The sequence below is a fragment of the Triturus cristatus genome, chromosome 3_2 (assembly GCF_964204655.1).
Source record: "Triturus cristatus chromosome 3_2, aTriCri1.1, whole genome shotgun sequence".
Lineage (NCBI taxonomy): Eukaryota > Metazoa > Chordata > Amphibia > Caudata > Salamandridae > Triturus > Triturus cristatus.
Genome location: NC_140584.1, coordinates 915,111,389 through 915,125,406, shown reverse-complemented (window position 1 = coordinate 915,125,406; position 14,018 = coordinate 915,111,389). Strand labels below are relative to the sequence as shown.

At 44.4% G+C, this 14,018-nt stretch overlaps 1 protein-coding gene across 1 annotated transcript in view; it reads right to left on the bottom strand.

Annotated features, from left to right (window-relative positions):
- The window catches only part of LOC146858450 (pinopsin-like), a 204,052-nt gene extending 195,951 nt beyond the window's left edge, over positions 1-8,101 (bottom strand). The window contains exon 1 of the mRNA XM_085646919.1: positions 7,737-8,101. Within this exon, the coding sequence (XP_085503045.1) occupies positions 7,737-8,085 (349 nt within the window). The 5' untranslated portion in view covers positions 8,086-8,101. The remainder of the gene's footprint in view (positions 1-7,736) is intronic.
- Positions 8,102-14,018: the final 5,917 nt, after the last annotated feature.

Here is a 14,018-nt window from a genome sequence, read left to right as displayed (position 1 = left end):
AACATTTCAGTCTGTATTTATCCATATTTATTTTTTGAGCCATTTTATCTGTATTTATCCATATTTATTTAGTTTTTTGTGTATAAAGTTGTAAAACTACATTTCCATATTTATTTAACTGATAGATGCACTCATACTTTGATGTCTGTTGTGATTTAGCTATTTAAGTTTCCAAATATTACGTAACAATAAATCCACTAAATATTAGCATTACACTTTATTTAAAGAAATTGCATGCTGTTTTTTAATTTCGCATGCTGTCCATTTGCTCAGCTAAAAATAAATGCAGACAGAAAACACATTGGGGCAGATTTATGAGGTTTTGCCGTAGGGAAGCGCAGCAGGCCTTCCTGCTGCGCTTCCCTACGGCAAAAGAAAAGGGCAGGGATGCGCCGTATCTATAAAATGCGGCGCATTCCTGTCCTTTTCTCCTGCGCCGGCGCACAATGGGCTGCCTGCGCCAACGCAGGCACCTCTGCACCATGGTGCAAGGGTGCCTGCGTTGCGGAGATTAATATTTTTGTACAGGAAGGGAAATCACAAGAGGTTTTTCCTCTTTGTATGGGTGCTGCAGAATGCAGTACACATAGAAAAAGGGAAAACGAGGAGAAATAAAGATATTTTTCCCCATTGCGCCTCCCTTACGCCTCCCCTGGGGAGGCGGAAGCTTTTGGCGCTGCCTCAGATTTACGATTTCTCGTAAATCTGGGGCAGTGTCAAAAGGCCATGGGTGTTGCTGGGAACGCCCCCAGCAACACCCATTGCACGCCCCTTTAACGCAGAACACTGCGTTAAAGGGACTGATATTTATGAGGCAGCATTAAGCCAAAAAAAGTGGCTCAGTGCTGCCTGATAAATATCACGCAGGCTTCGGCGCCACGGAACGTCACAAAAAGTGACGTTCCGATGGCGCAACGGGCCTCATAAATCTGCCCCATTGTTTTCTGTCTTTATTTATCGGTAAAAATCCATAAAAACGTAAAAAGGGAGCCTTAAAAATACCCCACCCTGTTCCACACAACCCATAATGAAGGCCATAGTGAATTGCCCGGAATCACAGTAAAAGGGAAGCTGAGACTAGTGGGCCTCGTACCTCCATAGGTGTTACTGTGGTCATTTGGTTGCAAAATTATGTCATGCACAGCTAGCTTTTCACTTTCCATCCACCTCACAGCACTAAAAATGTGTTTGGAGTGGCACTCATCTCGGGGCCTATTGTAGGTCGGGCACATGCTAGCAAGAACTTGGGTCTCAACCCTCAGCAACGGCTGAAGCAAGGTTCTCTAAACTGCCTTCTCCTGAAGAAAACACCTTAGTAAATCTCTGCACTGATGGCCTGTAAGAAAATAGATGGCATTCTTGAGGCTGTCCTTCGTTTGGGAGGCCTTTCCATTTTTAGGCCCAGATTTGGCAAAAAAGTCACACGACGCAACAAGACAACTTGTTGTGCTGCACTGCATGATACATAGAGAGAGAGCAGGGGACAGATTTACAAGCCCCTTGCGACATCTTTACGACACCGTTTGGTCACTTCTGTGAGGCAGCGGCGTCGTAAACAATGTGCCACTATGCAGCATATTTACAACGTGACACATCTAATGAGATGCGCCAAGTTGTAAAGCCCTGCGTCAGGTATAATATATGCAGGGAGGTCGTTCTGACATAGGAAAGTCTCGTAAAAGTGACGCATTGTGAAATCTACAAGATTTTACTGAGTCACTTTTACGACGCCACTGCGTCAAAACCTTACGCCTGCTTGAAGCAGGCATAAGGAGTGACGCAGCATGTTAGGAATAGGCAGTCCTAACTATTGCTGGAGTTGCGTCGTGCTTGCGACACGACTCCAACAATACACTGCCTTTACGTCAGAAGATGCGTCATGCATCTTTCCATCCTTGCACCACGGTGCGCCGCATTGTAAATGTTGCGCATCCATGGTGGCGCAAGGCTATTTTTCCGTGACGCAAAATAACTGGGCAGCTCTGCTAATATGCAGAGATGTGCCAGTTATTGTAAATCTGCCCCAGGACTGTGTCATATCTGCTAAGATATGATGCATTCCTGCTCCTACACTGTACTGGCTCACTGAGGGTAGCGTAGCTCAAAACAAAGGCTCCCAGGTTCCATGGTGCAAGAGTGCCTGCATTTTTGTGCAGCAAGGGGCACCTTCCTACACAAAAACATTCCTCAGAGGCATTTACCTCTTTCTATGTATTCTACAGAATGCAGCACATGTATAAGGAATAAATAACAAGGACAAATACACATATTTCTCCTTGTTTTTCCTCAACTAGAAAGACATAAGGGCAAATTTGCAAGGCCCTATCGCCACTGCAATATCACTTTTAGTGACGCTCCTTTGGCGATAGGAGCTTCGCCTTATTTACGAGGCAGGGTTAAGCCACTTAACATGGCTTAACTCTGCCTTGTAAATAAGGCCCTCTTTCACGCTATACATAGAGTGAAAGGGGAAGGCAATAGGTGTTACGGTGGGTGTTCCACCGCAACACCCATTGATTTTGATGCTGCCCCATATTTACAAGGGCAGCGTAAATATGGGGCAGCGCCTACATTAAGACCAGGGAAAACCTGGTCTTAAGCAGGTGCAACGAGGAGAAATGTTTCATTTCTCTTCGTTTTTTGCTGTTTCTATGTGTGCTGTGTTGTGCAGCACATATAGAAACAGCAAAAGGCCTTTGATTGTTCATATGCAGGAAGGTGTCCCTTCATTCAGATAAACAAGCAATACAAAAAATTACATTTTGCAACTTTTTTGTGTGCTGCATTAAGCAGCACACATAGAAGTATGCAGCACACATAGAAGTTTCAAAACGCCATGAATGATTCTTTATGTGCAAGAAGGGAAACCTTCCTGCACATAAACAATCATTCCCCCAACGCAGACACCCTTGCACTATGGTGCAAGGGTGCTTGCATTGGTGCTAGGCAGCTAAATTCAGGGGAAACGCAGGGGTGCGCCGCATTCTTGTGAATACGGCGCACCGCTGCATTTTCAGAATGGAGAGGCATGGCGTTAGCGATGTCTGCTTAACACCACCCTTCTCCATTCTGTTGTAAATATGCCCCATAGTATTTTGACACATTCTCAGGTTTACTAGTCTTGATCTGAGAATGCACCAAAAACCATGGCTGTATGCGCTGGAACACCTACGGTCCACCTATGGAAAGCCTTCCCAACTCAGAGTAACGCAAGTCAGCATTTGCGTTGCCTTGCATTGCTATGGATTTACTAAGCCACGCAGAGTGAAACAAGGTGGCTTTGCGTGGCTTAGAAAATCTCACTGAAGCCCTTGCCTTGCCTTGCACCACCTTGTGTGAGACAATGGCAACACAAGGGTAATATTGCCTGGTATTGCAGAGTCCCCTCCCCTTGCATTCAATTGTTGCCCACCCAACACTTCCTTCCAGACAGGGATCTCGGGCACTGATAATAAATCATCCAAAACAGAAAATTGGATTAGGGGTCGTATAACCACGGTCGTATTTTATTAAAAATAATAAAGCATAATAAAAAACATTAACACAAATTTTTATACGCAGAAAACCCAAACATATACATTAACATTTCAAGTACACATATTTACACATCTTTGATGGCTAACCTGAACATGAGTCTAATACATAACTATACCTAATCTAAAATTGGAATATGTATACTTTGTTTCTGCGTATCCCGGATGAGCCTATGTGCGAGGTCATGACTGTTCCCAACTACTTGCCAGGTCCCCCTTTACCGGAGTGACCTTGTGCAGGAGGCCCATCTGCCTATCAGATTCCTTTCCATGGGCACCCTCTACGCCCTCCAATACTACCTCCCAGGGACAGATGTTATGCCACGGCCCCCATTCGCCTGTGTGGGGGTTGGCCCAAAAGGGGCCTACCGGAAGCGGCACTCCCTACCCCGCACCCTTCAGCCTACCGGCCGGAAGCATCCCCTGGAGTGTGATGGGACTGATGTAATGCCACGTTGGCTCCCATGTGCCTACGCGGGTGTTGGCCCAAAGGTGCCTACCAGAAGCGGCACTTCCCACTCCCGCACCCTGCAGCCTACTGGCCGTAAACGCCCCCTGGAGTGTGATCAGGGACCCCTGTCCCCCCCACAGGCGTCCCTATTAAACAATGGGATGCCTACTAAGAGATGTAAAATTGACCTAGCAATCATGACCTTAACGCAGACCATGGATACTCAGACATAAAAAACGACAAGCAAAAATTACAACACCCTGCAAAGCCATGCATAACGATTTGACATTCAATGACTGAAAGAATATGACAAACTTCAACCTGTAAAGCAAACCGTTCAAACCGAGGATACTTAGACATACAAATATGATAAGCAAAATTACAACACCCTGTAAGCAAAACATAACGATATGGCATTCAATGACTGAAAAGAACATTACAAACTTCAACCTGTAAAGCAAACCGTTAAAAACACATGCTTGTACATCAATATTTCCTAAAACCTCGCTACCTCAAAGGGATGGTGTGTGAGGAAAAAGAAACCGGGGCTTCCTGAAAGTCCTCCGGCGGGTGGGGCTGGCGAGGTGCTGTTCTATGGAGCGGAGCGGCGAGGAAAAGACTTTCCCGCCGCTCCGCCGCTCCTTTTTATTGAGCCTTTGTCCCCCACAACTGGAAAGAACAGGTCCCGGCTAGATCCGGGACCTGTTTCGCCTGTGTTTGCCCCGGAAGTGCTTCAACTGCTTCCGGGGCATGTACAGGCAACCAATAGGTCTGAGCGGGAAGCGGAAGTCGAGCGCATCATCCTGCGCTGGCCCCACCCCCCACTGAGGAAGCGACCCGGGGACCGGCACAACCGCCATATTGGCAGTGTGACCGAGTTCCCGGTTGGCGCCTTGGGAATCTGTGCCTCTTTTTTTCTCACAAACAAGCCTGGCAGTCATCTTGCCTTTTCCTGTTTAAGAGTTGTGCTTGCAGGAGGGCAGAAGCACTTTCTAATCTTGGCCTCAAGCTAAAGAGCTTTATTTATGTAATGGGGATACTTTATTTCCTCTTCTCCGAAAGACCCTCAAAAACACATTTTACTAATTGCCTGTCACCTTGTCCTTCCAGCAGGGCTCACTTTTAATGGAGAGAATGCACAGAATCATTGTAAAGATGGACATCTCTGTGTGGCGTGGATCAAACCGGCATGTTTCTAACTCTTCGTTATGCGTGTTCACTTTAGAATATCAGAGAAAAATGATGGGCCTCCTAAGACAGCACCACTGGTCCCATGTTATATAAAGATTCTCATTTATGTTTGTGTGCTTCACATATAATTTGAGTCAAAAAGCACCTGTACAGCTCACCTACCCTCTAAGAAATTATGACCCACATTTACTGTCCGTTAAGCAATAGATCATTGCATAAAATTCTGCTGAGCTTCACTGCACTTCTGATGAAAGAAATAGCGGAGCAACAGATAAAGCAAGAGTTGCTCGCTGATGGGCACACATCCAAAGTGGGAAACGTTTTAAAGTTAGTCTTAGCATAGTATTTTGTACTGGAAGGGTACTCCCAGTCAAAGCCTATGCTAGACTCATGCAGACACCTTTGCACTATGGTATAAAGGTGTGTGTGTGGTGCTCGGTAGGCTAATTGTGCACCGGCGCTAGGGAGAGAGTAGTATAGCACCGTATCTCCATAGATATGGCGCTTTTCTGCTCCCTCCCTGTCAGGCATTGCTGTGTAGCTACTTTGGGTGCTGCACTGCGTTGTGTGACAGGTTTGTAAATCTGGGTGGGCGTTTGTGCCAAAGGGGCATTCCTTGGGTAATACATGGGCGTTCCCATGCAGCCATCCATAGGTTTTGATGCTAATCTCTTAGTCTCAGCATTTGTAGGCAGGAATTTGTAGCAAATCCTTATGGCTCTGTAATGGAGGAGAAATGTTGTCGTTTATTGATGCATTTCAAACTTTGCATATATCCTGCATTGTAGAGCACACACACAAAGTGGGAAAAGTACTAAAGCATAGTTTTGTACCAGAATACTCCACTTCCATTACAAAATCTATGCTTGACAGAATGCACAACTGGCAGACGTTCACTCACCATTGAAAGGGTGAGTATCTACTGCAGCGCTCCTAGAAAATTGTAGCTGGGTCCTGAAGAGGAGGGGTTGGTTGGGGAAAATGGGTTGTTGTGGAGTGAGGGTTTTACTGGGAGTTCTCCAGATACCCAATCTGACAGAAGTCATTAGTTTACACAAAACGATAGATGGTCACAGATATCTGTATTCTCTCACTTGTCAGACAGACAGTGGTTTCGTGGTCCTCTACCGTTAAAACATGCTGGAATAGTGATTTTTTAATATCAGGTAATGAATCTCCGGCTCAGTGGTTCCAAAACGTTTTAGAACCATTATCCGCTTTTTAGAACAACAATCTTTTCTGCGACCCACCTACCATTTAATAGATATGAAGCAGGGTGATTTTTTAATGTAACTAAAGCATCGTGTGGTAGCGCACTGTCATTTACAGACAGCACATTTTCAATTGAAATGGCCTCTAAAGTTGTACAGACATACAGTTTTACTGATAAAACTATATAAAACTGTATTGCACACAAATAATAATGTGTGAACATCGATTTGATTTTATACTGTTAAAATCGGTTTCCTGCATACTTCAGAATTACAAAAATGTGATTCATTTTTTCCTAACTGTTGGATGCATATAGTTCATTAACAGATTTTGTTTTGTATTGCAAAAAAAACAACATACCACATTGTCACCTAATTCACTTTAAAAGCTCCTCTCACTGCAGTTAAAGAAATCAAAATAAACACCAATCCTCATGGTAAAAAAATAAAGCATGCAAAATGATTAAAGACCTCTGTCTTTGATTATCAGCAAGTGTGACAAGTTAAACCGAGAGGCCCATATTTATCAAGGTTTTGCATCACCCTTGCGTGGCACAAGGAGGCACAAGGGCACTGCAAAACCTAAGAGAGATTTATCAAGCCACGCAAGGCCACCTTGCGAAACCCTGCATGGCTTGATAAATCTAGAGTAACGTAAGGCAGCGCAAAGCGCTATCTTGCATTATTCTGCGACAGGGAGGCGTTCCATGGGTGTTCCCATGCATCGTCCCATGGATATTGGTGCATTCCCAGATTTCCCATTAGTGGTGGACCTGGGAATGTGTCAAAATGCTACGCCTCCCCAGGTAAGTCATTGCACGGAGAAATATCTTTATTTCTCCTCGTCTTGTCCTCTTTCTATGCGTGCTTCACTCTGCAGGATTGTTGTTGTGCAGGAAGGTGTCCCTTCCTGTATATAAACCATCATGCCTACAATGCAGGCTCCCTTGCACCATGACATCAGGGTGCCTGCATTGGAACTAGGCAGATAAAAGTGCGCCAGCGTTAAGAAAGAACAGGAATGCACCACGTAATGTTAAATACAGAGCATTCCTGCCCTTTCACGCAAGTTGCAAGGTGGCGGGCTGCACTGCGCTGCGTGAAAGATTGGTAAATCTGCCCCAGAATTTAAAGTCACCTTTATTTATTGCTGTGACCTTCGCAACTCACCAAAAGTCAGCTTGCGACCTACCAGTTTGGGAAACACCGCTCTAGCTAATTACTTAATCATATGGCCATGAACACCTCTGCACCTGAAGCCTTATATTGTTAAAGTCACGTATGTCAGTGGCGCTCCTGAGTGAAGGGGAGCTCCACATTCATTCCAAAGCTGCAGCTCTTGTTCTGTACCTGTCAAGGAGACCATGAAGCCTTCAAACTCACAGACGGGCTTTCCCAGCACAAAGAAGCCCCGGATGTTGTTGGAGAAGCTGACGCTGCTGCCGAAGAAGGTGACCAGCAGGTCGGCCACGGCCAGGTTCACCAGGATGTAGTTGAGCGGCGACCTCAGCTTCTTGTACCGGATGGACACTACAATGACCAGCCCGTTCACGAAGGAAGCGGAAACCACCACTGCGCCCATCAGAGCGGCAATGGTGATGAAGACGCTGCGGGGGGCCTTGTGTGGCCACTGCGGGCCGTCGAATGGCCCGGGGGTGCCATTTTCCGTCGAGTCTAGAGAAGCGTTCTGGAAGTGCATGCTGTGGCTCGAGGGGATTCTGGGCCAAGAAAGATGGCTGCCTCCAGAAGACGTGAACCAAAACCAGACTCCCCGGGAGCACCAGGAAGTGTGATTAACCCTTTTATAAAGCCCCTGAGATTTATCTCTCCAAAGAGGATCTACTTCTTAAATCACCTTAGGCTTTCTAATCGGCGTGCGATGAGCTCCTTGTTTACTTGAAAGGGGATCAGCCTAAAAGCAAGTATCTGGTCTATCCCGAGAGGCTGCGGCCCCATGCGGGGCTTGTGGGAGCAATTTACAAACAGAACAGAGCCAGGGGGATCAGCCGCCGGCTTCTAGGCACTCTAGGCATTTGCAAGAACCCGAAAATCCCATGCTAGGATTATTGAAAAGAACAAAACCGTTCGATTTCTTTAGCAGCGAAAACGGGGGCACTCGAAAATGGCATTTATAGCGCACGTCTCACTCCATGTAGAAACTGCCCTGGGCCACTGGAATCATGTTCTACCGAATTATGTGGCAGGATCGACTGACCTCTGCAGCAAGATTAACATTATGGGGAATATAATCTGCACTTTTTTATGACATTATTATCCACACAGGCTCCAAAACAACATGAGTCATAGTTTATGACATAAAACAAAAGTATGAGGTTTCATAACCATTTTCACTGCCAAGTTGCGTTGGCACACATTTGGCTAGAGGTTTTCCATGTAAACCTGCCCGACGTAACCTAAATTTGAGTGTGTAAAAAAGCTCACCCTTTTTCTGTTTTTGGAAATTCATATACTTTTTGATAAAATCTCACACTTTAATAAAACCCTTAAATAGAGATTTAGTGCAGTGAGAAAACCTGACACACCCATGAGACAGTAGTTAAAATATTATTTACAGCCAATTCATGATTTTATTTTGCAGGAAAACTCAGCGCATCACCACTTTATCATTAGCGTAGTGTTTGTCTTCCTGAGCAAAATATTTTGCGTACAGCAGGGGTGTCCAGCATTTTCTGTAATAGGAGCTGTTTATGTTCAGTACAACCCATCCCAACTACTAGTATTATTAGTGTTGCAATAATGACCACATCAGATAAGATTTAATTAGTGGCCACTTTATGAACGATTACCAGCAGTGATCACCTCAGTGCACCAGGCAGGATTGACTGCACTGATGTAAATAAAACAAGGATTGGCATAGCCAATAGGTCTCACCTTTGGGACCTTAGGGGGCAGATATATGTTAGACTTGCGCCACTTGTACGCCGCCGTTGCGTCACTTTTGTGACGCAGCGGCGGCGTAAACCCTGCGCCACGTAGCGCCCCATTTACATCGTGACGCATCTATGGAGATACGTCACGGTGTAAAGCCCTGCGCCACATTAAACCTGCGTCAGGTTTAATGTATGCAGGGTGGGCGTTCCATCGGAAAAAGCCTCGGAAAAGTGACGCAGTGAAATCTACAAGATTTCACTCAGTCACTTTTCCGACGCTGCTGCGTCAAAACCTTGCGCCTGCTTGAAGCAGGCATAAGGCATGATGCAGCATGTTAGGTATGGGCAGCCCCTAAACATTGCTGGAGTTGCGTCGTGCTTGCGACACGACTCCAGCAATGCGCCGCCCTTACGCCATCAGATGCATCACGCATCTGTTTATCCTTGCGCCACGATGCGCTGCATTGTAAATGCGGCGCATCTGTGGTGGCGCAAGGGTAAACTTGCGTGACGCATCTTTCCTGGCGCATCCCTGCTGATTTGCAGGGATGAGCCAGGAAACATAAATCTGCCCCTATGTGTTTAGCCAGAACTTTTGGCTATGTTGTAGAGCATTGTGGCTGCTGTGCATCATGTTGAAAAGTTATAACAAAAAGTGTTAAGCATTTTTGTTACCTTTATACAAACCAAGACAACATTATATACAACTGAACAACCTGATTAAAAAAAGATTTTAACATAAAAAATGTCTTCTAGTTTTTTTGTACTTGCACTGCTGGCAACGTCTTCCTGCCTGTTGTCATGCTTGTTTGTTATAATTTTTTTTGTTATGGGGGAGCGGGACATAAATAATGGAGTAGTGGAGTTCCTAAAACAGTCATTTAATTAGAACACGAGCAGCGGACGGACACTAGGGGAGAATCAACAGATGCCAGATTACAAAGGCAGACTAACGTGATGCTTAGGTGATTCTTAGGTGGTGCGCTGATGCAAAATGGTGGTGGTGAGTGATGTTTGGTGGTCAGGCGATGCCACTATATGGTGTCGATTGGAGGTACGTTGTGGATTGTGGAGTAGTGGAGTTGAAATATGTTGTTTGGTGTGTAATTATGTGGTGTGTATTGCAAATGTGTGGAGTTGAATTGTATGGCCTGGAACTGTGTTGTTGAGTGAAACTATGCTTAGTGAAATTGTGTCATGGTGTGGAGTGCATTTATGTTGATTGGTGGTCTGTGGCATAGAATGCATTTATGGGTAGTGTATTTATGTTGCATAGGGTAGAGTGCAATTATGTGGCGTGTAATTATGTGGCACTGAGTGGTATTATGTGGAGTGTATTTATGTTGCATTGAGTAGAGTGTAATTATGTTGCATGTAATTATGTGGCACAGTATTATTAAGTGGAGCGTATTTATGTTGCATTGAATAGAGTGTAGTTATGTGACGTGTAATGATGTGGTACTGAGTGGCATTATGTGGAGTGTATTTATGTTGCATTGAGTAGAGTGTAAATATGTGTTGTGTAATTATGTGGCACTGAGTGGTATTATATGGAGTGTATTTATGTTGCATTGAATAGTGTAATTGAGACATGTGATTATGTGGTACTGAGTGGTGTTATGTGGAGTGTATTTATGTTGCATTGAGTAGAGTGTAATTACATAGTGTGTAATTATGTGGTACTGAGTGGTATTATGTGGAGTGTATTTATGTTGCATTGAGTAGAGTGTAATTATGTGGCGTGTAATTATCTGGCACTGAGTGGTACTCTGTGGAGTGTATGTTGCATTCAGTAGAGTGTAATATATAGCGTGTAATTATATGGCACTGAGTGGTATTTTTTGGAGTGTATGTTGCATTGAGTGCAGTATAATTATGTAGCATATAATTATGAGGCACTGAGTGGTATTATGTGGAGTGTATTTATGTTACATTGAGTAGAGTGTAATTATGTGGCGTGTATGTCTGTGGCACAGAGTGGTATTATGTGGAATGTATTTATGTTGCATTTAGTAGAGTAATTATGTGGCGTGTAATTAAGTGGCACTGATTGGTATTATGTGGAGTGCATGTTGCATTGAGTGCAGTGTAATTATGTGGCATATAATTATGTGGCACTGAGTGGTATTATGTGGAGTGTATTTATGTTGCACTGAGTAGAGTGCATGCGGGCAGCTACCACTGGCATCACACGAGAAAGTTATCTCTGGCACCAAGGGGGGACAGCACCCACTGGCACCACGGGGGGACAGCAACCACTGGCATAACACAAAAAGGCGAGAACTGGAACCACACAGGGAGAGAACCACTAGCACCACACGGGGACAGCAGCCATGTGCACCACTCGGAGATATAGCTACCACTGGCACTCTATGTCAAGGCCGGAACTGGCACCCCACGGGACAGCAATAAACATCACCACACACAGGGCCGGAACCACACGGCAAAAGCTATCGATGACAGGGCACAGGGAAAGCCTCTACAAGTAGGTACCACACAGGGAAAGCCAGTCCTGGCCTCACAATGTGAAAATGAGAAGTGGCCGCACTCTGGGAAAGCAAGAAATGGCAACACAAGGGGGAAACTGACACTGGCCCCACGGGTTATGTAACTTTTACACCACGGCGTTTTACATGATGGCGATTACAACACAAGTCTTACATGGCCATTAAGTACACCGAGAGTCCTTTTTAAGAGCTTTTTGTTTCAATATGTATGTCATTTAGAAAATGCGGTTTAAGGGTTAAGGAAAGTGATATTAAGGGGTCAGTGGTAGGTCAAGGTTTAAGTACACACATTTATACATTGATAGGTAGATTGATAGTTAGATAGGGGCGCGCCTAACAGCTAGTGCAGAAGTGGGACGAGGACCGTAATTCCCCAATATTTCGTCCAAAACTAAAAAAATCGCTGCACTCGATGAACTTAGTTGTGACAGTTTTATTCAGACAGAACATTAAACCACCCGCGCGTTTCGACGAAACAGTATTGCTCACGGTAGGGGAGTCCCTTTTTCACGGCAATTTGTATACAAAAAGCCCATCTCGTCAATAAAAGCTTTTAAATACTCACCACAATTCCCAGAAGCGTTGGTGGAAAAAACAAAAAAAGAGAGTTTACGAGTCTCATTATATAATATATATATCCCCTTAGATCTGCATGTAGTACTAGGAAGCAAGAGCTACAACTGACACTCGATATGGATGGCAAGCATTGGATCCACTGCAGATTACAACTGAATGCAATTTGTATAAAAGTTAAAGCGACCATGAAGTGGAGGCAGCTGCGCGCGCGTGTGAAATCTGACAGATTGCACACCGCGCGCTGCTGCTCGTAACCGCAACCCGTAGGCCTTTTCACACGCACGAGCGTGTGAAAAGTCCAGAGCGATTCCAAGAGGTCGTTTTACTAGAGCAGTGCAGCGCATGCCCTGCTCTAGGCTCGACCTAAAAAGCATATGAAGAAAAAAGAATCGGGAAAAATAAACAATTATTACAGACGGCTGTTGAAAACCTTACTTTGTCCAAGTTTAGGACCAAAAGGCTATGTAACAAAAAAGTTGACAACAGTAAGAAACCAATAAACGAGAGTATATAAAAGCATGCAACAAAATGTAAATAATGCACTGCTGAAACTAACAGAACCTTCAGTTAATATTTATTTGTATTTTTTATTTTTTTCCATTTCAAAATGCTTTATTGATTTTCACAAGGTATACCGAAAGCATATATCTGAGTAATCATAATGCATCCAAGGCAATATTTGACATGTGTAATCATCGATTGAGGTGACAGGATTTATACAGCGCTCATAATAAAGGGGAAAAGACAGCTGATGACCAGGACTCAATAAAAAAATATACACACAAAAAAAGAGTTTATTATAAAGGCTTTATTTCTAATCTACAATCACACTTCTGCCTGTTGCAGATAGTACTACTGGTTAAAGTATTTAATTTTTTTGCCCCGCTTAGCACCTGGACTTTAACCATGAAATCCCTCACGAACACACGCTGAAATACACACGGTGTAACACCAACTTGTTTTCTTTATAATAAGAAACATAAAGACTTCCTACAAAGTGCAATAAGCCAAGACATTATAATTTTTCAAGAAACCTGGACTGAAACTGCCCAAACATAATCAATGGGTAGAGATCTTTGTCCTTGCTACAAACAGGGATAGACATTTTGGTGGTTTGGGGGATGGACAGTCAATGATGTCTTAAGAGAATCTCTCACAACCCTGAAGATCGGTTCCATGCACATCTGGATCAAATATGAAAGCAATTACTGCAAATGCAACCAGGCATCTGCACCTCTGTGCAATCTGCATGCCACTTGAGGTCCTAGTTTACTCTGACCCAGACAGTTTTACATTAGAAACTGTCTCTTTGTGAAGGGACAAGAACATCTTATCAAGCGCCTGGTGTTACTACGTAAGGTACAGTGCTTGGCTTCCTGCCTTCAGAAGTCTACCTGGCTAGGGTAGGAAGTGAAGGGACCGGCCAGCAAGGAAGCTCAGACTCGGGAGTAGGGGTGGCAAGTGAGTACTGCACAAAATTCGCAAAATAGCACGAGGCAGAGGAGAAATCAATGGTAGGAGATTGACGGCAAAGAGAACAGAGGCACAAGTACTGCCTCACCAATTGGATAAGTTACATTCACTGAGTGCAATGCTCAATTCTTGGAGGACAACCTCAACCACTTGGTACCAGTCCCAATCTTGGAGCACAGTATCTC